This window comes from Oculina patagonica, chromosome 9 (genome assembly GCF_052425735.1).
Source record: "Oculina patagonica isolate OP01 chromosome 9, crgOcupat, whole genome shotgun sequence".
Taxonomy (NCBI): Eukaryota; Metazoa; Cnidaria; class Anthozoa; order Scleractinia; family Oculinidae; genus Oculina; species Oculina patagonica.
The window spans coordinates 30,442,494-30,465,988 of NC_135766.1; the positions used below are offsets into that span (position 1 = coordinate 30,442,494).

Here is a 23,495-nt window from a genome sequence, read left to right on the forward strand (position 1 = left end):
CTACCCGTAACAAACGCGGCTTACAGCTGATTATTCTTAATATTATCAGAGGGTTATTGAACCGAAACGTTTAGGAAAGGGACACGATATTGCTACTGTAGGTATGTGAGGTAAGTATATCAAAGAATTACTATTGTTGCTACGCCTTCAACATTTCGCGCCGTTCCAAACAATAGGTGTCACGATAATTCGCTAAATTTTCGAATAAATATCGCTGCGAGCGAAATTTCTTCGAAAAGCTCCGAAAAGCCAGGAAATTCGTCGAAATTCGTTTGCATTACTTTTGCACAATACTGTAGTTGCTCTTGGGAGGCGCGGTGGCCTAATAGTTAGTGCGCTGGACTCCGGATCGAGCGGTCCGAGTTCGAGCCCCGGTCGGGGTCACTTGTGTTGTGTTCTTGGGCAAGACACTTTACTCTCATAGTGTCTCTCTCCACCCAGGTGTATAAATGGGTACCGGCGACATAATGCTGGGGGGGACCCTGCAATGGACTAGAATCCCATTCAGGGGGGGGGGGAGTAGAAATTTTTCCTAGCCGCTTAATGCTACGGAAACCGGGATAAGATCCGGCAGTGTGGGCCGCTTGGCTCGTGGCTTCTCCTATTGCTAACAACAAGATGTTAAAACATGATAGCATATTTAAACAATTTAATTCAGCTTCAGTGCCATGATACATGAGAAAAGCAGAACATAATGAGAACATCATAGTTTGGTAAATCTCTAGTCATTGCGAAAATACTTTTTTTTTTTTGGCTTCCACTACAGTCAACTATCGCCTTGCGGACACTCGCTATTACGGACAAAATCCTGATCCCCGGGGAATAAGGTTTGACTGGAAATGACTCCCGCTATTACGGACTCTCACTATAGACCCATTTCAGACGTGACGTCACGTCACGTGACTTTGCGAACTGGAGGACAACCTTGTGTTTGTTTTGACAACATGGCGGTCAAAGGCACGGGCACGCGAGGTTTTTTGCCGGGCTATTTCGATAGTTTAAAACAGAAAGAATGCCGAGAGCGATACGCTGCAAAGTTAAATGACATAAACGGACAAGACCCGTACGAGATTCCACGAAAAGAGTGGCTTGATGACTTCGATACTTGGCCAAACGTGACCTACATTCATGTCGGAATGTACCTTCTGTTCAGTGCAAGCCCTTACACCAAAGAACAGCTGATGAATTATAAAAGTCTGGACTGTTACCAGAACTTCGCCAACGGATGGGTTCGAGAAGTTTTTAGTAGGAAATTTGGCGAAAATCGTCTCCTGATCGGCAAGGTAAGGCTTATTAATTGTCTGCAAACGTGCTCGAAAATTTTACCTCATCACATGAAAATTATATGTGTTGGTTTAAGCTTAGGTTCGCATCGATCGCGGCTCGATTATAGTTGGTAACGTAATGTTTTAATTTTTAGGTTAACCATTCACAAAGGATGTCCGAGAAGCCACTGACTCCCTGGGTTGTCTGTAAAAAGTCAGGCAAAGTACTTTCTGCACACTGTGATTGCATGGCTGGCCTTGGCGAGAGCTGTTCCCATGTTGCCTCACTCCTATGGGCGATCGAAGCTGGTTGTAAAAAAAAGGGATTCTCTGACAGTTACAGATAAAAAAGCCTATTGGGTCCTTCCTTCTGCCGTAAAATCCGTACCATATGCCAGAGTTAAAGACATTCAGTTTGGTGAGATCCCAACCACAACATCTAACACAGTCAAAGAATCATCTGTTCCAGCTCCATCAGACACTGAACTGAAAGACTTTCTCAACAACATCAAAAAATGTAATTCTAAACCTGCACTTCTATCTCTTATTCCTGCCCACTCTGATGCCTACATTCCTAAATCCCTGAGCCCGGAACTACCTGAAATTTTTGTAAACCTATTTGACAGTAGCCTTGCTGATGCAGACTACCCAACTCTATTTACAAAGCAGAAGAAGTACTCAGCAATCTAACAGTGACAAAGAAACAACAACAGCTGGTTGAGGAAAAGACAAGAGACCAGGCAAACTCTAGACTCTGGTTTCGCATGAGAACAGGACGGATTACTCATTGGTGATGGGCATATGTCATCCAGAAATGGCTCGATTCAACACTGAGGCAACCAAATGGGGTTGTCAACATGAGCGGACCGCAAGGGAAGCTTACTGTAAATACCAGAAAGAACGGCATGATAACTTCAGCGTAACAGATTCGGGCCTCTTCCTCAGTACAGATCACCCTTACCTGGGAGCATCTCCAGATGGACTGGTACATTGCAAATGCTGTGGTGCTGGTGCTTGTGAAATCAAGGTAAAAATATATTTTTTCTGTGATAACCATTAAATCTAGTATATGTAAAACTGTGACTCATATAAGAACTTTCTGTTACATTTAATATATTTTTTTCACATTTTGCATTTTACATTTACACTTTTTTATATTATTATTATTATTATTATTATTTTTCTCGAAGATATTAGCTACAATATAAATATTATATTAAAAGCTACTCTAAAATTCGAGAGGAAATAAAGTCTATCATCAGTATGCATGTATGTTCTGTGTGACTGAAGAGTCTTGTATTTCAAATTTTTTGTAGTGTCCTTTTTGCCACAAAAATGATGACATTGCCACTGCGACCAAAGACAAGAATTTCTGCCTAGAGCAAACACCTACAGGTGGACATCAGCTCAAGAGGAGTCACCAGTACTATTACCAGGTAAATTTCACCAAAAACTATATTTCTAGTTGTAATTTTTAATTTTGGTCTCTCGCGTCGATTAGTCGGCTTTTATAGCAGGCTAGAAGGTTTTGACACTTAAATTAAGTTATTATTATTATTATTATTATTATTATTATTATTATTATTATTATTATTATTATTATTATTATAAATCGTGTTGTTATTATTACTTCAATACATTTGCTAGTAATTGTTCATTTCATTCAAAATAAACTGATCTGTAATTTTGTATGCTCTTTTGTTTTAATTATGTAATAGGTTCAGCTGCAGCTCCTGTGCTCAACTTTGAAGTACATTGATTTTGTTGTTTGGACACAAAATGGCTTGTTTATTGAGAGAATCTTCCCTGACAAAACTTTTTGGAACCAAAATGTCCCAAAAGTAAAAGAATTTTTTGTGCGTGGAATTTTGCCCGAGCTGATTGGCCGATGGTATTCAAGACCCCCACCACCTTCAACACACATTCCAGCTATGGCTGCAAGTACCTCTACAGAGGAAGGAAGTGATGAGCCACAATTTTGTTATTGTAGAAAGGGAGAACATGGTCAAATGGTTGGCTGCGATAATGAACTGTGTCCTTATCAGTGGTTCCACTTAGATTGCCTTAGGTTGAAAGCAGTTCCGAAATCTAAGACTTGGTACTGCCCTGAGTGCCAAAAGCGTTGCAAAGGAAAATCAACAGCATCCAATTTGGCAAACCGGTATAAAACAGAACCTTCTCATTATCCTCTTCAAATGAGTCCTTACATAAGGAGTTCAGTTTCAACTTTTCTTTTAGGGAGGCATTTTCCTTCTCCAGTCTCGCAGCATTTTCCAAGGTTTCTGTAAAATACTCAGCTGTGATATCGGTCTGACAAGCTTTGCAGTTTGATCCATCGATGTAAGTGTTTGCTTGTTCTTCAGTTGTTGATGGCTTAGACAGTTCCAGCAATGCAAAGGCACTCTCACTCCTCCTCCTTTTCTCATTCCTCTCTTGGGTTCGATTGTATCTCTCCTGGCTTTCTGGTGTCACTTTTTGGTAATCGTGTCCAAGGTTTTGACTTGGAGCCCAGTCCGGGTTGTTTTTATCGTAGATCGATGAAGGTTTGCCTAAGAAATAAAGTAGAGTTTTGTTTAATTGTCTAGGCTAATCTTAAACATGTAGCTGTATCTCGACAACAGCAACATGAAACATCGATGAACTCAGTAAGTTTGAATGCAGCTAGAGTCACAAAGATACTTTAGCCAATCTTATTTATCGGCCATCTGCTTTCTCTGAGCTTTGAAAATTATTATTTTCATACCTGTTATAAAATGGTCGCTGCAAACTCTTACGAATTCGCCTTGATTTGAAGAAAGATCTTCCCTTCGTATCCTCGCCAGCCAAGTTGCTCGACGTTCCCTGCTCAACGCTTGCTTTCTCTCGTTCGATCGCGTAATTAAAGCTGGAAGACGATAATAACTTCGATCCTTGTCTCGATTTGAACGATTTGAGCAGCCAAATACAGCACAGAAGTTAACCATGGCGAGAAAACTTCGAATATTTACACTTGTTTGGCAGTCGCTACGCGAGTTTCCTAGAAATGTTTACATATGGTTGTCCTCCAGTTCGCAAAGTCACGTGACGTGACGTCACTTCTGAAATGGGTCTATAACGGACACTAAACGACGCCCCGAGCGTGTCCGCTATAACGAGAGTTGACTGTAATGATTATTTAAACGCGTACAATTGACTAAAAATAACAAACAAAAAATAGGTCACCAAGGGTGACATGAGTCTAATGCCGTATGGCATAGTGATACAGATTGCGCGGTTTTCGTAAGCCGGTTAAAATTGGTTAGAGGTTTGTGTTCGGGAGTTTAATTTAAAATGCTTATAGCAAGCTAGGGGCATCGTGGATGATTATGGATGAAAACGAAACAGTCATAAATGTTATATGCTTCACAAAATTTAAAGTATGAACAGGAGTTGATGTTACTTTTTCCGTATTGTCCGTAAAAGCAGAAACGATTAAACATTTGGACAAGATTGCGTGACGATTTACAAAGAGCATGTTCATTACAACAAGGGTTGAAGAACTTCACATCGTTTTCTTTCAGATTTTTCACCATTTTGATGATGACTCTTGAAACAGATTTTGCAATAAAAGCACTTGAAATAGTGACTGCTACTCCATTGTACTGTAAGCACTTAGTGACAGATTTTCCTAAAAACGGGTGTAAATGCTCACGTCAATATAGTGATGACCTTTTGAACGCTGGAAACTAGGCAATTATTATCGAGCTACCATACACAGGAGCGAAGACTGTTTATCATGATGTACAAATTTCGCGAATCATCACTTCCATATCAATGTAACCATTTTATGATTTTTCTAGCTGTAAGAAGAACTTAAGATCTCTGAGAGTCGTAAAAGCATGAAATTCGATTTCAGTGTATGGCAAAGGCCGGGACAGTGTAATACTGCAAAGCGGCCAAACAAACGCATTTTGATTTAGTCGCGTAACTTGATTTACATTTATCCATGTACATCTTTTATTTTTGAAGGTTTTTGTTTGCACTGTAAAGAAAAAATTGGTCAAAATTTGAATGACTTAAATACAAAAACCGAGGTAAAGTTTTCTATTTTTTAAAACAAAATAAATATTTGGTCGCATTGTGTAAATAAACGCGAGTCGCCGTCGAAATATTTTTTTCTCAAAGACGTCTTGCTTTTTAAGCAAGACGAAAACACAAGTGCTTAACTGAACTGAAAACGAAGATTTATTTTCACAAAAAGCTTACAAATGTCTTAACTGGAAAATTATTTCGTCCTGTTCAAGTGTTGAATAATCGTGACTTGAGAAAGAACTTTTAATTATGCGCGGGAACACGTGTCGCTGATTGGCTGTTTTTAATTGAAACTAATCGTGCGTGTCCGTACGGAGTCCGTTCTTGCAGCTGATCATTGTTTTCTACATTACAGCGAACGATTATCGATCCCGAACCATTCCCTTGGGATTGCTAACAGCTTTTTTCATATAACAAAGAGTCTAATGCGCATGCGCAAAGCGCACGCAAGCATTAGACTCAAAAATCGACTTTGTTATTACCGTGTTCTCGATAAGAGCTGTTTACCGAAACTCACTCCGTTGTTAGAATTTATGCAATATATTTGCCTAAATGTTTTCATGCCATAAGAAAGTTGTAATTTTAAAATTCCCAATTGAGTTTACAAAACAGGTGTTTGAGCAATAAAACAACTCCACAAAGAAGTCACGTACGAAAATGAACATAACATTTATAACACGAATTTGTAAAAAAGGACAAAAAATTCTTGCTGACTCGTGAAAGACAAATAAATTGGGAGCAGTCAGTACCACGATTTTTATGTTGAGTGGAGAGCCGCACGAAAAAAAAAAAAAAACGACAAAACAAGTTCGTGTTATTTTTCCGGATACGACATTCAAGGAAAAAAAGAAATCTTTCCTTTAAAAGAACAACTTTCCTTTCCAGTGTAGAATTTTTTCTATACCGTTTACGTTGTTAATCGTAACTTTTAAAAATAGAAGTTTATACTGATAATGAAGTTTATACTCACGCAACATAGCGATTACAAAGACGGTTCTCATTGTCATATTGAATTTCTATTCCATTAACCCGGATACAGGTCCTTGCCAGCAACACATTTAGCCAAACCAACTTTATATATTGGCTGTGAGTCGGTCCAAACTTTTTTCCAGTATTGCCGAGAGGTTTATACAGTTTCTTTTGTCTGGATAGATTGATAGATATCCAGAATATAACTTTGTTTTTAAACACTATTTAAACCTTTTAGCGAACAAAAGTACTAAAATAATAAATTATGTAGCTTAGTGGGCAGCTTTATGTCTGCGTTGCATTAAGGTGGCCCGCGGGTATTTATGAGGTTGACAGTTCCCTTTTTAAGCACGTTTTAAGACGTGAAAATCTGACGCGATTGCTTAGATTTTTGAGAATCTGAAAGAAAAATCCTTAAATTATATAAAATGATAAGTTTTATAGCGATCAAACGCGATTTGTTTAAGTTATAAGCAATTTTCGGAAGCCTTCGTTTTTAACAAAATGCGATTATTTTTAAAATGCCACGGTGAATTTGTTTGCAATTACTCCAAAAAGCTGCCAAACAGTTGAAGTTTACTCACAACAACTTACAGGAAAATCCACTCCGTAGATTTCCTGAACGAGCGACATCTTTATTTTGCCTTTGAAAACTGTTGTGTTATGCGTCTGACTTGACCGTCGCATAAATGTGATACTTAAAATAACCCAGCACCAGCCAGTTTTGAGGCTGATGTCGCCTTAATCTTGTGTGCAAAAGTTAAAAAGATCGTGTATATACATCAAATGTTAGCAGTCAATAAACATGGATGGTTTTCAGCCGAATTTTTGAAAATATCAAACAGATGACGTTATCAGTTCAAATTGCGAAAAATTTGTCGATTTGTTTTGCATTTTTTTAAGCTTGTTTTGAAACTTACAGCAGACAAATTAGTAATACTTCCTTTTCACCTGTTGACGACGTACTCACGCCATTCAATGAGGATCGGTTCCAGTGGTTAGTAAATGACAACACCAAAAGTGCAATCGGAAAAGTTTTTAAAACGCTTGTTGTCGAATGGCTTAAAATAGAGTCAAGATACAGTAACAACCCGGAAGTAAGAATCTATTTCTTCCAGGTTAGCCTAATCAGGTTCTTGCACAGATGATAGTCAACACATGAAGGCTATTAAGGTTTTTTTTTTTTCTGAGGAAAATATTTACTTTGTCGCTAATAAAAACTTTAAGTGATGTTTGGCCTATTATCTGTAAAAAACTTGCGTACCAAACAAGTGTTAAAGTAAAAAAAGGAAGCGCTAACCATTCAGAACATAAAATTGTATGCATGTATAGGAAAGCCTTGACCAAATTTATTTTCCCAAAAGTAAGCATTTTTAATCAATTTTAGAAAATAAGAAACTGTTTTGAAGTTTTTAGTTAATTAAACCAAATTTTAGCCTAAGAGGTTTTTAAATGTTAGGTTCATACTAGCAGGTTTTTGCTGTACCGCGCAAAATGCGTACTAAGGCCGGCTACAGCTCATCGACTGGATTTTATATAAATTATGACTCCCTTTCTGCGGGTGTCGCGACTACAACGACATTGACTATCGTTGACTTTAGTTCGTCAGGGTATCTACCTTAACTTTGTTTCGTATTGGTCTGTATGTCTTGCGTACCTTTATAATAACAATAGAGTTGATGTTCGCGGGCGTAAATATGTTTTTGGCCCGACTCAGGCTCATTTTAGCCCGAGCCGCAGGCGAGGGTTAAAATGAGCTCTGAGAAGGACAAAAAACATATTTACGCCCAAGAACATCAACTCTATTACTATTATAATCATTTCAGAGGGCATTTAGTTCAGGAATCAAAAACAGTAAGCGATATCTTGAACACTGTCGCGACTTGTGAGTCGGCGTTTATTTCTGATTGTAAACCAGGTTAAAAGTTGACAAAACTCGGCAGACAACCGAAAAATTACTCAAAGCAATCTTTGCTCGAAAAGGAAATTACAAATTCTATCTTCAGCAAAGAAATAGTCGTCATTTAGAAGTGTTTAAATTAATTGTGCTGTTAACTGAACTGGCAGTTTGGAATATACCTGGAATTCGACTGAGCGAGTTTCGCTCGACGAAGACAAACTTACATTTACTTCGCCGCCTGGATTTTTCTTAAAGTTTCGGTAATTCCTCTTCATCTAGCTGGGAAGACTGGGAATTTGCTTCCCCGTTCAGTCCTTTAACAATTTTGTCGTAATAAAGCTTAAAAGCAGTTTGCAATTGTAGGTGGAAGCGTCTCGACTTAAGGTGGCAGCTTTTTCCTGCCCGCAAGAAAACGTAGTATTTTGTTTATTTTTTTTTTATAGGTAGCATTTACGATTGACATTGACATATAGCTATAAAGCGACAAAAAATAAAAGACCCCATATTTTGCAGCCAAGTGGCGCATACCACCGGAGCTCATTCCACTTTCCGTAGCATTAAGCGATTGGGAGTATTACTACTCCTTCCCCTCCCCCCACGTATGAATGTGATGCTAGTCCATTGCAAGGTTACCACCCAGCATTAATTCGCCGGTACCAATTTATACATCTGGGTGGAGAGAGGCACTATGAGAGTAAAGTGTCTCGCCAAAGTACACAGCGCAATGACCCCGTCCAGGGGGGCCGTTTCTCGAAGGTCCCGAAAAGTTTCCGCACCCGAAAAGCCGTACCAAAATCTCAAACCTTATAATTACAGAGCTGTTTAATTCCATGATATTTTTCATATGCACAGAGGTTTCCTTCATACAAAGTTTCAGGACTATACGCTTATCTGTTTTTAAAATACAGATAATTTAAAATGGCTTTACGGGCCCCTAAAGTTTTCGGGGCTTTCGAGAGACGGTCCCCAGGGCACGAACCAGGAACGCTCAATCCGGAGTGCAGCACGCTAGCCATAAGGCAACCGTGGCTCCAAAGAGGTAAATAAAACAAAACTGAAGCGCGTCAAAAGGCAAAAGGACGCCGGATAAACAAACATCAGAAGGTCTGATGTTTGTTGGCATTTCCTTTACCACTCGTTCGCAGTCCGAAATTACTTAGAAAATCAAAGCTATTTTGAATGATGAACTTTCATTCATATCATCATGATTATTTAGCGCTGTTGCTTTAATTATTGGTACTATTATAGGACTAACAGGAGGGTAAAAAAAAAACAAATGTTTACAGTTTTGTTTTTAATATTGAATGATGAGTATAGTATGTTACGTTTACGTTCTGGGTTTCAGCTGTGACGAAGCAAATTCAGACGATCGTAAATTATATCACTTCTTTAAAGGATTTGCCCAGGGACTTCAGCCAGTTAAACTCTTAATTACAATTATAATATATGCATATATTTTTTCATTTCTACGTAGTGTCAGCCTTGCTTTTCTTGTCTCTGTATTTTTATTTTTGGCTGATTAGAGCTGTCGCCAGCTCCTACGTACACAGCAGCATTTTCGTCCGCGGTCCCTTGCCTTCTATTGTCACTTTTAGTTTTATTTGGACCGTAGATCTTTTAGATCCGATATGCTGTACATTTTCACTGTTTTCACATGGTTTTGTCCATGTTTGCAGTGTTGTTTTTCACATGGTTTTGTCCATGTTTTCAGTGTAAGGATAGTTCTGTCTATTCTCACTTTCCTTATCGAGACAACGACATGATATTTCGAATTCTTGACCTATTGAGTAATAGTCACGCGGCTGTGATCAATGGGCGAGTGTTTGAATTTGAGCCCATCCGGATTGTCATTACCACGAGCACTTTATAGACAACTGTCTTTGCGCTGGTTGTTCTATTCTGTGCGGCATACACTCTGCTGAAGAGACCCAATCAGGTCGAAACAGCTGTCCAGAGTTTGCATTTTTGACTTTCAGTTTGGACTCTATCATGTCGTTGTCCCGTTAAGGTTTTTTCATTTCTACGTAGTGTCAGCCTTGCTTTTCTTGTCTCTGTAATTAGATAGAGCCTTCTTATGCAACACATGAAGTAGCCAATTGGTGAAAGTTTGGTTGTAGCCACTGGAAAGTGGTTCTGCAGTCAGCCACCCTGGTAAAATAGTGTTACTCATCATAGTTAACTTCACAAAACAAGAAAAAGTTGTATATTATATGAATGCCTGTTTTGGTTTTGCTCTTTTTGGGACTCGTAGATATTGCCTTACTTTACAGTGTAGCGAAAATCGTAGACTAACTGCCATGTAAATAGTTTATGTAACATTTGTCTCGAGATTTGTCAGACGTATTTTTTTTAAAATTCGAAGCGACATCTAGTAGCTGCTTGTAAAACTTACTACATAAATTGCTAGTAGCTACAAAAAACACTTCCGTGCGTGTACGAATATTTTCACAAGGGCCTGTTTATAAGGAGAAAATTTGTCCTTGGTAAGAGGGTAACCCTCCACTCCAAGCAACCCCGGGCACGGAGATAACTTTCCATGCATGTCTTTAGAATTATAAATGGCTGCGAATCGTTTATATGAGAAATCACGAAGTTAGCTTTTGGGCCAGGGAGACCCTGGACTGAGGGTTACGCGCTTTGAAGGTCAGGCGACCCTCTAAAAGCTAGCAAGAATAAGTTAAATGTACAAATGCGTTATAATCAAAGGCTAGTATTTCTGCAACAGCTTTCGTAAGCATGCAATTCTACCTGTCTTCTAGTATAGCTGCTGCTATTGTGGAGAAATTGTTCTCGTTTATTGTTCTATTGTTCTTTTGTTCTATTTCTCTGTTCGAGGAGTAGTGAGCCAGTCACACGAGGTCTTGCGTAAGCTGCCACCCGATCCTTTAGTCTACCGTTACTTCAATTCGATTACACTAGCATTGCTTGGCTGAACTTCAATTATCTTCACTCCGTCGACATCACTTTGATCAACGCGAGAAGTTTTCTTGGCTGATTTCCCATCTGTTGCAGCTGGAAAAACCGCGGTAACCCTTCTTTTGAACCGCTCCCTAATCTGGAGGTGAAAATAATATTAAAATTATTAAAACAAGTTATTTTTGGAACTTTTTTTGCCAAATTGCACTGCATCAAGTTTGAGCATACTTGAATAATTCCCCCCCCCCCCCCCAACAAACTTTTTTCCAAACTAAAGGCAGAATGAAGTCTTATAGCACCAATAAGCTACTTATATACCGGTTAGAGTGTATACGTACTACAACAAAATATTTATTATCTTTCCGAGTGGCAAGGGCTTCTGTAACCGACTCATCCCGCTGTTTGGTAAAGTTTTACCAAAAGTTTAACTTGCCGAGGAGAGAGCTCTCTAAGAAAATTATTTTATTTTTTTTTTTTTTTTGCCCAAGAAGCTTTCAATTCCAGTGCGATGTTATGAGATCTTTTATCCAAGATGGGGAGTTTTAACAAGTTCAAAATTATGAAGTAGTAATTATTCTGCCGCAATGAAGACAATAAAGATTAAATTACAGAAACAAAGAACTGAACCTTCATAAATGAAATTCAGTTTGCTCTTACCTGACTGTTTCTCACACAATGCAGGAGGAAAATCAGAAAACCCTGTAAAACGAGATATAGAAAAAAACGTTTTGTAAAATAGGAAATATCAAAGGAATAAATTACTAAACTTCGACCTGGGTTTTGAATTTTGTTTTAAAATATGTCTTGCCTTTCTAATGGTAATAACTGTTAATTGAGAACCTTTTGAGATCTCCTTCTCGAGACCGCAACAGTTCAGCCTTTGTAAGTTTTCGGTATAACAACAAGTTGCATCATAAACACAACTTCGTTTAAGAGAAAGTCATTGATTATCAAATATTATTAAATGCCTTAGGGGCTCAAAAAACCTAACCTGAATGGAGTTGAGAATCGTGAAAATGTACACGAAAGCTTTGTGTAATGGTGACAGAAGACCAAACAACCACGTGGCACCCAGCAGGGGAAGAAACAGCACGCATGCTTTGATACTAAGTCTGCAAGAAACACAACAGTATTGAAAATAGGTCAATAATAAGTATTGTTTTAATACTACGGCTACGACAAAGTGTTAAACATGGTATATATTCAATAAGGACCAGGAATGTACTCCCTTCTAGCATTGTGGCCGGGTCGTTACTGGTTCCCCTTCTTGAGTTTTTTTTTTTTTTTTTGCGCGACAGCCTCCGATTTTTCTAACCCCACCATAAACAACATTTTTTAAATTCTAATCTGATCCAGAATGTAAGCGCCACAGACTTGTCAATCGAAAGATTGCCATGTGTTACAATCGATTTGTTTAACTATTTCTGATTATTATTATTATTTTACATTATACATCTCGTTGGCACACTTTTTTAAAAAAAAAAAAATTGGATAAACTGTTTTATTCGTTTAACTTTTATTCTTACCGTATCTGTTGAATGTTAGTTTCCCCCGTAGACTGCATTGTAGTCATTTCCTTTATAACTCGCACAAGTAACAGCAAGTTTATCTTGAAAATAAACAAACAAAAATACAAAATAGAAATAAGTAAGGCCTAAAAGTTTGACTTTGTTTGTCTGTTTGCTTTACATCCCTCTATAAAGTGTACGGTCACATCGAAAGGGGTATATTATCCAGATACTCGTTCTCTGATTTTGTACCTCGTTTTTTTTGTGTCCAATAAGCGCGCTCAGAAATTAAGGCTATAACAATTTATAAATAAGGAGAACTAAGAATGTGCAAGCCAATAAATTGAAACTGACTGAAAAGCCTTTTACTTACAACTTCAATCATCACCACAAAGGCAACAAATATCCAGATCAAATTGTTGGCCGAAGAAATCCAGCAACTTAAAACAAGAACAAATTAGAAACAAAACTAAACAACAGAAACAAAAATATAAAAACAAAATTATCGAAAATGCTACTAAAATGCTAGGTGGCGAAGATTTAGTGAAAATGACGGAATTTCCAGGTAAAATGCGGTTCCAAGTTTGCCGGCTATTGATAACAGTCGACCAAGGCATAGGAAAATATAAAAAATAGGTCACCAAGGGTGACATGAGTCTAATGCCGTATGGCATAGTGATACAGATTGCGCGGTTTTCGTAAGCCGGTTAAAATTGGTTAGAGGTTTGTGTTCGGGAGTTTAATTTAAAATGCTTATAGCAAGCTAGGGGCATCGTGGATGATTATGGATGAAAACGAAACAGTCATAAATGTTATATGCTTCACAAAATTTAAAGTATGAACAGGAGTTGATGTTACTTCTTCCGTATTGTCCGTAAAAGCAGAAACGATTAAACATTTGGACAAGATTGCGTGACGATTTACAAAGAGCATGTTCATTACAACAAGGGTTGAAGAACTTCACATCGTTTTCTTTCAGATTTTTCACCATTTTGATGATGACTCTTGAAACAGATTTTGCAATAAAAGCACTTGAAATAGTGACTGCTACTCCATTGTACTGTAAGCACTTAGTGACAGATTTTCCTAAAAACGGGTGTAAATGCTCACGTCAATATAGTGATGATCTTTTGAACGCTGGAAACTAGGCAATTATTATCGAGCTACCATACACAGGAGCGAAGACTGTTTATCATGATGTACAAATTTCGCGAATCATCACTTCCATATCAATGTAACCATTTTATGATTTTTCTAGCTGTAAGAAGAACTTAAGATCTCTGAGAGTCGTAAAAGCATGAAATTCGATTTCAGTGTATGGCAAAGGCCGGGGCAGTGTAATACTGCAAAGCGGCCAAACAAACGCATTTTGATTTAGTCGCGTAACTTGATTTACATTTATCCATGTACATCTTTTATTTTTGAAGGTTTTTGTTTGCACTGTAAAGAAAAAAATGGTCAAACTTCGAATAACTTAAATACAAAATACGAGGTAAAGTTTTCTATTTTTTAAAACAAAATAAATATTTGGTCGCATTGTGTAAATAAACGCGAGTCGCCGTCGAAATATTTTTTCTCAAAGACGTCTTGCTTTTTAAGCAAGACGAAAACACAAGTGCTTAACTGAACTGAAAACGAAGATTTATTTTCACAAAAAGCTTACAAATGTCTTAACTGGAAAATTATTACGTCCTGTTCAAGTGTTGAATAATCGTGACTTGAGAAAGAACTTTTAATTATGCGTGGGAACACGTGTCGCTGATTGGCTGTTTTTAATTGAAACTAATCGTGCGTGTCCGTACGGAGTCCGTTCTTGCAGCTGATCATTGTTTTCTACATTACAGCGAACGATTATCGATCCCGAACCATTCCCTTGGGATTGCTAACAGCTTTTTTCATATAACAAAGAGTCTAATGCGCATGCGCAAAGCGCACGCAAGCATTAGACTCAAAAACGACTCTTGTCAGACCTCAAACGAAACAACTTGCTTGAGCAAATTTAAATTGAAAGTTGAATGCTGCCTCTTGCAAACTATCACGTGATATTTAGATGGGACCTAGTTTGTTCGCGGGTCAATTCATGAAATCACGATTCTCGGGGTAACCAGATGAGTTACAAAGGAAGAAGAAAAAACAACATGGATCGTGGTTATATTCTTACTGTTCATCACTGACAAAACTCTGGATTCCATCTTTTCCAGCTGCAGCAATACTCAGCGACATGGCCACCATGACAGCTGGGAAACCTGCCGAGAAAAAATAAATAAGGCCTTTTTTTTAAATCCAATTATGGTGTCGTTTGCAAAGGTTTAATTGAAATTTAAAAAAATGTACTTGGACTTACCCCATGACAATGTATGGTAGATTTTCATTTTATTGCCTATGTTGTAAACTTGGACAACAAGAAGGTAAAGGTAAATTCCCTCTACGAGCATCCAACAGAAAGCTGCCATCAGGAAGTACTGCATAAGAGCCGCTACTGTAACACAAGCTCCCTGTGAAGAAGTAGGAAAGTATGTGATGTTTATTATTATTAAAGCCGTCACTTCCCCGAAGATAAATTAACCCTCTCTCATATTTCAGTTGAAGAGCTATTGCCCATAGGCGTCGTCTACTGATGTCTGAGATAGGGTCGATAGTCATTATGTTTATTTTGACATTTTTCGTAGCAGAGTTTTCATTATTGGAAAAACGTTAGTTTCACGTGATTCATGATAAATATGCTACTAGTCAATGTCGGGTGTGACATTGAACCGTTTTAACTCATGAGATATCATGCTGCTCAAAATAGATATTAAGGGTGGAAAAGAAACCGGGTTGAGATAAGCACGTGCGCCCCAATGAAACATTCGCAAATAAAATAAAATAAAATCGAATGTAATCTTGAGAGTTCCCTTACCGTGTTTCCTGTGGCATTTATTCCAGCAAGGAAGATGATTTGTCCAGCTCCAAGAGATCCAGCGAGACTCACTCTTATTTGAGAGAGAGGCTGATGAACATCGCTGATAAAAACAAACACAACAATAACAAACAACTTACAAAATAGCAAAAGACAAACACTGATAACTGCAGGCTAAGGCTAACTGTCATCATTTATCATATTTTCAAACATAGCTTAAGATGAGTGAATGACACCGAGAAAGAAAGGTGATGAATTAAACGAAAACGCCCGTTACGTACAATTTGGCAAAATTCGAACACTTGTGTGACTTTTGAGATAAGTTAGAAGGAATCTATGCAAGTGTTTTCCTTAATGAATGTAGAGTATTTGAATTACGAATATTTTCCATCATAGAAAATTGCCAAGCAGTTGAGCGTACTCTGTATTTGTCAATAGAAAGAAACTTTTTCAGCAACTTACCTGAGAAGAAGGTAAGAAATGACCGTAAGAATTATTCCCATGATAGAAAGAGCCAATCCCACATACGTGATGATTTTCAGTATCTTCTCTTCCGTCTCTGCGATCTGTTAAGCAGTATATATGATAAGTAGTATTAATGAGTCGTGTACATTATTGCATCATGCGTGCAAAATACATATGTCTTGCTACCCTACATATTAGCTATCTTTGGTAATGAATCGTTACTTAAATCACCTCTGAACTATCGCCATAGTCGAATAAAACAGCGAAGTGGGTCAAGTGGTTGCAGCTACACTCGGTCTCTTCTGAGTTGCTCTTTGATGTCACTACATGGCATCCTTCGTTTGACCACCCGTCCGGACTAAAAGAGGGCATAATGTCAAAAGAGAAAATCTTAACTAGAAAGTTATTATCTCCAGATAAAAAAGTATGTATGTACTTACACTTATTCGCCGTAATCGCGCGGAATATCACCGGAGACGATATTTCGCAAGATCGAGTGCTGAGCCAGCGTTACCAACCATCTTATGGCGTTTGTATGACGTAATTATTTAATATGTAATCTTCCAGATAGCTTGTTAATTTTTCTTCATTTTTTGAGAATAACGTAAAAAAGAAAGCTTTTCACGAACCTCTTCCAAGACGATTAATTATTTTACCCTGAAGCTTACTTTGTTTGGCTCAAGCCGTTCCAAAACACGCAGTGTCTCTTTTCAGCAGTAGCCTGAAAACAGATTTAGTCACTGTTAAAACAGAATAAAATGTAATTAACGTAAGACGAAAATTATTTGCTGCCTTATTTTTACCTTTATGTTCCTAAACCTCAGCACAACATTCTGCTGCAATTGTTTTGGCTTGGGATACATTGTAGCTGCCATTAAAATGTTGTTGAGTCGCCTAAATAGAATACGAAGAAAAGGAATATACTTAGCTGCTGGCTGCTATAGTCCTGGTTACTACTGGTTACTATTTACTTGCCCGATCTTAAGACAATTCAGTTAGGGGGAATTGTAACGATCACTACATGTCCACAATGAAAAGGATTAATCCCAAGTGTATTTCAGGGTACAGCTAAGTTCTTTTTTTGTTTCGGGTAAACATTGTAACAGTCCCCTGAAACCGAGAATAGTTTACCCTCATGTTAAGCCTTGGATCAGTTTATGCGAAAGGGTAGGCACATAATCAAACGGCAAAAAAATATGTTGCAAAATTATATCGAGTTCTCGATTACTTACCTGCTTTTCTCAGTTCCATCGCCGTTGTATGGATTTGTTACAAATAGTTCATGGAGATCCTTGTATAAAATACCAACTATTACAGATCCTAGTATGAAACAAAAAGATAAAAATAATAGTAATGAAATGTCATAACGTAGTGTATTGTTAGTGTTGTCCGTTTAAATTATTCAGCGCTTGAAACAACAACAACAAAAACAACAACAAAATGTAGAGAGAACCAGTAAGACAACCAAAGTACTTCACTGACTATGTCATAGCTAAAGCCACAAAGCGGCTGTATCAAATTAGTTAATTAACTCTGAAAATAAAGATCAGGGTGTTCCTAATTTTCATGAGAAAGTGTGAATACGTGGGCTAGCTGGGTTTTTAAAAAAATGAATTATTTTGTTTATACAAACCATTACTGTCGAAATTGATTGAAGGAACCTTGATGGAGGCTTGTCTTCCTGGTTCCTCGAGATGGAATTCGCTCGTATTTTGGCGGAAGTGTCGCTGAATACGCAGAGCTGTAAAAGAAGATGAAAGAAAATCGATGCTTTAAGCCTCAGAGTTGTCTACAAAGCCATACTACAGTAAAAACTTTCACCTAGAGTCTGGCGTTTTCATCTGATTTCTTTAACATCATATACACTAACTACTTTCAATACTTTTTGAATTTATTTCTTTACCGACAACCATATACTACATCATGCACCGTCTACAGATTAAAATAAAGTAATTTACAATATGCCATTACAATAAAAAAATATTAATTTTGAGAGAAATCAAAGAGATAATATCGATGGCCATGGTAGAACCTATTGTTGTTCCTCCAAAATATAAGAAAACAGTTTTCACTTACAGAGCTTACTGTTTGTGATATTTATTTGAAGCGCTGATCCGTTAAGGTGGTAATGGCCGTAGTAGAGGACGAATTTCTCAAAGGCAACTGCTGTCTGAAAGATATATTCTCTTCGTTCTTTTTTTGCTGCCGTATCAAGTTGCGCTTCATGGCTATTCATTTTCTTATACTGCTCAGTGACGTTTTGGAACAAAATGACAGCCTCCTGTAAATACACGGTTAGAAAATCTATGAGCCTTTTCTTTCCAATTTGACATTTAAATGTCACTTAAAAGTGTCAGCAGACTACCAGCTCTTACAGTATAAACACAGTCACATATGCCATTAATCACAATGTTTGCCATATACCTGTAAGGAAGATTTCTTTGTGGCATCCATTTTGTCCAATGTATAAATGAATTTCTTTGCCTAGGACGGATAAATGATGAAAGTCTGGTTGATGTTCTGTTTATGTTGATTCATTAATAATTACTCATAAACAAGCGTCAAGGGTCCGGTTTCCGTCTTTGAAAGACTGATATTTACATGTAAAGGGAAAGCTTTGAAGAAATTTTTAGAGTTACTTCTTAAATGAGTCATTTGATCAGTTAGTTGTCTGATTATTTGTCTGCAATATTCTTGCGTGAGCTTATAACACTAAACTCACCCACCCATTCATGTATTTAAATTTAGTTACATTGTACTATGTATTTTGATAGATGTTCATCCTCGAATTGTAAAGTTTGTGCCTTTTTGAGTTTATCAAAATTATTATAAATGAAAAGATCGCTAGAGGAGGGTCCACATTTAAAACAATAGCTACACTATAAATACCAATTCCTTTTTTGTTGCTTTGGGCGATGTCGTTGATGCCAGTGTTGACAATTGAAACACCGATGATGTCGATGATGTTACTAAAACTGCCATTGGTGATAACGATGACGATGTTGTTGATGAAGCTGCCACCGTTGTTGTTGGTATTGTTGTCGCTGCTGATGTAGCTGATACTTCTGATGTTGCTTCTGCTGCTACTGCTGCTGATGTTGTTGATGACGATGATAATACTGACCATGTGGCTAATATAGTTGCCGCTGATGTTGCCGGTATTGTTGTTGTTTTTGTTGCTGCTGCTGATGTCGTTAATAGAGATGATAATGATGTGGTGGTTAAGACTGGCGCTGATGCTGTTATTATTGTTGCTACTGCTGGTGATGTCGTTAATTGTAATGGTGATTGCGATAAGGATGATGACAACCCACAAACTATTCAAAAAAAAAGCATCCACTTTATCAAATACTCTTTCTTCTCTTAAGAATTTTCGCTTTCTTTGTTTTGCACACCTTAGAGCGATGTTTACAGATGGCGCTAAACACTTGAACGAGATCGTAGTAACTAATAATAACTCTCGAGTATCTACCTGGAGGAGGAATTCTGGGAAGTTTTCGACGAAGATGTGACAATGGGTCTAAAACTCCTTACCCTATTCTAGACCAAATAATGTTCAGCTGCATTTAGCCACGCCAGTGTAGAATGAGCGTGTAAATGGGTGCGCGTGGAATGTATGTGGAATGCGAGTGTCATTATATAATTGACTTAATATTATGCTTGTAACGGTCGTTTCAAGTCAGTTTGAATAAATTGTACTTGTTGGTTGGAGTTCTGCTCTCGAAATCGTCACCCAGCTTTTCAGGACAAGACGCCAAAACTCTCTTTTTTGCAGCAAACTTGCAAATTCTATTTCTAAGAAACCTCATTACCTTCGCAGTCAGTTGCTTAAAATGGTGCTGATATTTCATGATGTAGTTCTTTTTTCTTCAATTTCATGTGTCAAGTGTTAGTTTAAACTAAATTCGTCATTCCGTTGAGCAGCTTTCCAGTAATTGTTACCTTTTTTAGACCAAAAGTCTCTGAGGTTTCTATCAATGGCCTTTCCCAGACAAAAAAAAAAACTGCATGCTTGAAAGGCACACCCTTTACAGCGACACACACCTACTTCGCCCATATACGGAACAATTTTTCCAACCCAATCCAACGCCAGGTCAAAAAAAAGTGACATGTCTTTTACAAGATAAGAATGGAACAGTATTTTTTAATTAACGTTCTTACCTCGATTTCCAGCATACTTAACGGCTTCAATCTGCTCTTTGGTCAAAGCAAAGTTATAAACCTGCATAGCGGTAATTCGTCCCGCTAAGTTGTACTTTTCGGAGCCTAATCCTCTACTGCCCATTCTTACACTGTATTTTGTAGCAAGAGTGATGTTGGCAGTAAAGGTTTCCTGCGCTAGTCTGCTTCCATTTACCCATAGACTTGCATTACCAGAGATGTAATCATAGGACGCACCAACATAATGCCACTGGTTAAATGCCAGCTCGGTGCTCAGCTTCAACTTTTCGCCGGCGAATTTAGCGCACATCATTTTATCCTCTATATACATACCAGAAAATAATCTAGATGTATCGCCATAAACGAACAATGGACCACTTGTGATCTGTGAGAAAAGCACCCAACACAACAATGTGATGGAGTGATGCACGCCCAAATTTCCATTGTTAGGAAATTCAATGTAACTTCCACTAATTCCGTGAAATTGATAAGAGCCGTTGGGCTTTCCATCGGGGCCGTCTGCTAGAGACACACCAGCAGCGATACCCTGAGGTTGCCGGTCTTTAATCTCCTTTGTTGCATAATGGCCATTCAAAGGGAAGATAGCTATGGGATCTGGAACACTGCAGTCTACAAGATTGAAAAGAAAATATTAAATCACACTGTTAATGACGGTTGTTGATTAAAACGAGTTGTAGGCCAATAAAGAATGGAGTAAAACGAACCAATTTTTAGTGTTCTAGATGCTACATAAAAGCCTCAATTTTACCTTCAGTTAGGTTTCCCGAACACTGGGTAACTGCATAAAAATAAAAGTTACAAAAAATGAGCAATGATTATTATGAACAGCACGGGCAACGAAATACATTGTTAGCTACGCTTTCTAATTTCTCTAGGTTGGAAAATAGAAAGATATACTAATATAATAAGGTATTGATATTTTGAAAATAAACAAATATGGCCAGAATTGAAGAATATCGAGACAGGTTACGATTGACAAGCCTAACATTAGATAACAATAGTGCGATTATTTTCAAAATGCGTCGTTCTTGACGTAGCTAGTATAAAACGACCGTTCTGAAAGAAATTTTTGAGGTGGCCGCATGTTAATTAGCACCAAATAACGTGGCCACGGGAAAAGCTTAAAGACAACATATATTTAAAAATGTAAAATTTTTGATTAGCAATTCTGGCGAGACGTACTTGCAGACTGAAGGACTGAAGCAAAAGCTTAAGTTGTTTGGGATCGATCGTCATGAGAAAATTCGGCCGAGGGATCCTATCGCGCACCGAATTTAATATAGTACCGCCTTGTCGTACTACTTATAATAATCTTTAAATTTCCAACTTCATTCGCTTTTTCGCGTTTCACACTCATATTATTAAGGAAATACGAAACCAGTTTTAGCTTTTGCGTGCGGAATTTGCATGACAGTGGGCAGGCCTAGCGGGAAATTAATTACATAACTGTTTTTCTGAATTGATCCTTTTTTCTTAATGTGCAGGACGTCGGTCCGTCTTACAGTCGGGAAACTACTTTTTGCTAATCACGTTAAAAAAAGGACTAAAACGTTAAACTGAAGATAAGATGACAAAAAGAATTCATGTTTATTATTATAACATGTTGCATTCTGCTAATGTGTAGTCGGTTCTTCGACAGGTGTCAAAACATAAGAAAAATTTTTTTTCGATGAAATAAAGTTCATGAAATGCACGAAAACGGGGCCGCATTTTTATCTGTTTCAACAAATTATTACGAAAAATACCTTTAAAATGTTATAACACAGTACTACAGAAAGTGAAGCATCGTGCTCGAGGTGATACGGTATCATTTTACACGCTAAAGCAACCAGCATAAATAAAGACAACATTTATAACTCGACTTCACGTAGCTTTTCTTATACATATATAATAAAGACCTTGTCCGAGTCTATTTTTTATTTTTTTTAGAAACATGGCCTACTTAGCTGGTTGAAAAACCCCAGAGCTTTATAGCTAGAGGCGAATCATCTTTGTTTTCAATAATTGTTTAATTAGCATAAGCACTTGGTAGCTAGAAAAAAATATCAATTCTAGCTATTAAATGGCAAAGTAGGACGAGATAAGAATAAAAAAGCCTTTTAAATTGTTTTCACAAGGATAAGAAAAATTTGATTATTAGAAGTTAGTTAGTTAATACGTTTCGCATAATAGTTCGAGATTTGAATTTTAATTTGCCTCTTGACTAATTATCTTAAAAAACAGTTTTATAAAATGGTGGTTTTATCTGTCTCAGGGTTGTAGGCGTCACAACAACCATACAATCCTAACGAAATAATATCCGAGTAGAAAGTGAGCTTTATGGATTTCAAATTCATAACTCAGTTGCTTGTAATTAAAAAAAAATTAAGTTCATACTCACACAATTGCAAAATAACGATTGCAAAGAAAGTTTTGAGCGCCATCTTGAAAAGGTTTCTCTTGATGACAGATTAAGTTTCTTTAACTTTTAAACCGAACGAACGCAAGGAATGGCTCTGTTGCCAGACCTTCATCAAACACCGCCGAGAATTATATACGACTTCCTTTGTCCGATATACGAAAGACGGTACTTTTGAAGCTCTTCTGTAGTTAATAATACTGAAAAGTCATTTGACATATATCTGTCATGATATGTCATTCTTCGCTCCTTTGTGTTAACTCTTCCTAATTCAGTTTCTTCGTTTCAAAACTTGTCACACAGTGCAGACAGATGGCAACAGCTTGACAGAGAGAGCGGTCGACTGGAGCCGAAGTGGCCGCTCGAGTAGTTATGATTCTTTTTCGAGAGCTGTGGATGGGGAGGAGTGAGAAGGTTGGATGTAAAAACAAAGCTAGCGTAGCCTAACTTTAATAGGAGCGATAAATGCCATGTTAATTCTAGATTGATGATAAGTGAAAATAAGAAGCGGACCAGGTGGAGAACTAGAAGGAAAAACATGAGTGAACATGTAAATATTCGCACGCAAAGCTACATAACATTTATTGCACATGCCGTCTGCGTTCTTGTCGCTGACCAAAAAAGCGGGCTCTGCTAGGGACGAGATCGAAGACTAAACCGAATTGAGAAACGACAAAGAATACATGTTACAGAGAAAAATATCCTATTTAACGTTTTATCGAGGCAGTCAAATGAAGAATAAAAAAGTATTCTTAACTTTATTTTAATTCGATCTACGAGTGCTCTAGTCTGATTGAATTATCAGCTGATGTAATAACTGGGATACCACCCCTCCGTACTGCATGCTACACAACAGACGAAATGTAAGGATTTGCATGGAGAATAACGGCTATTTTGGAAACCTATAACTTGGAGGACTTATTTAGTTTTATTTTTATTTTTT

The 23,495-nt window shown here is 37.6% G+C and overlaps 2 protein-coding genes and 1 pseudogene across 3 annotated transcripts; 1 reads left to right on the forward strand and 2 right to left on the reverse strand.

Moving 5' to 3' along the window:
• The first annotated feature begins 872 nt into the window (after positions 1-872).
• On the forward strand, positions 873-3,403 carry LOC144665108 (uncharacterized; annotated as a pseudogene). The gene is made up of 4 exons (XR_013572890.1): positions 873-1,283; positions 1,421-2,292; positions 2,582-2,701; positions 2,984-3,403. The product of XR_013572890.1 is annotated as an uncharacterized LOC144665108 (transcript).
• A 1-nt stretch (position 3,404) lies between these two features.
• LOC144665109 (uncharacterized) lies at positions 3,405-4,321 on the reverse strand (the record flags this gene model as incomplete). The annotated part of the gene is made up of 2 exons (XM_078526283.1): positions 4,009-4,321; positions 3,405-3,814 (listed from the first exon to the last, which is right to left on the reverse strand). Coding segments are annotated over exons 1-2 (630 nt in total), but the record flags the coding sequence as incomplete, so codon positions are not given.
• Positions 4,322-10,848: 6,527 nt separating this feature from the next.
• Positions 10,849-18,492, reverse strand: LOC144664696 (adhesion G protein-coupled receptor L4-like). Its single transcript, XM_078525893.1, has 16 exons — positions 18,397-18,492; positions 18,049-18,253; positions 17,606-17,713; positions 17,205-17,292; positions 16,776-16,866; positions 16,641-16,693; positions 16,204-16,330; positions 15,970-16,073; positions 15,508-15,610; positions 14,953-15,103; positions 14,770-14,854; positions 12,982-13,048; positions 12,627-12,709; positions 12,092-12,212; positions 11,758-11,799; positions 10,849-11,239 (listed from the first exon to the last, which is right to left on the reverse strand). The coding sequence occupies exons 1-16, from the start codon at positions 18,424-18,426 to the stop codon at positions 11,081-11,083; spliced, it is 1,617 nt and encodes a 538-aa protein (XP_078382019.1). The 5' UTR covers positions 18,427-18,492; the 3' UTR covers positions 10,849-11,080.
• Between the last annotated feature and the right edge of the window lie 5,003 nt (positions 18,493-23,495).

Bases quoted from the DNA above. Each gene is read 5' to 3' on its own strand.
- LOC144664696 (XM_078525893.1), bottom strand. From the start codon at position 18,426: ATGGATGCCACAAAGAAATCTTCCTTACAG. The intron at 16,331-16,640 runs GTAAGCTTCAGG...GCCCTCTTTTAG, and splicing joins AACGGCTTGAGCCAAACAAA to TCCGGACGGGTGGTCAAACG. The intron at 16,074-16,203 runs GTGATTTAAGTA...ACTGCTTAACAG, and splicing joins ACTATGGCGATAGTTCAGAG to ATCGCAGAGACGGAAGAGAA.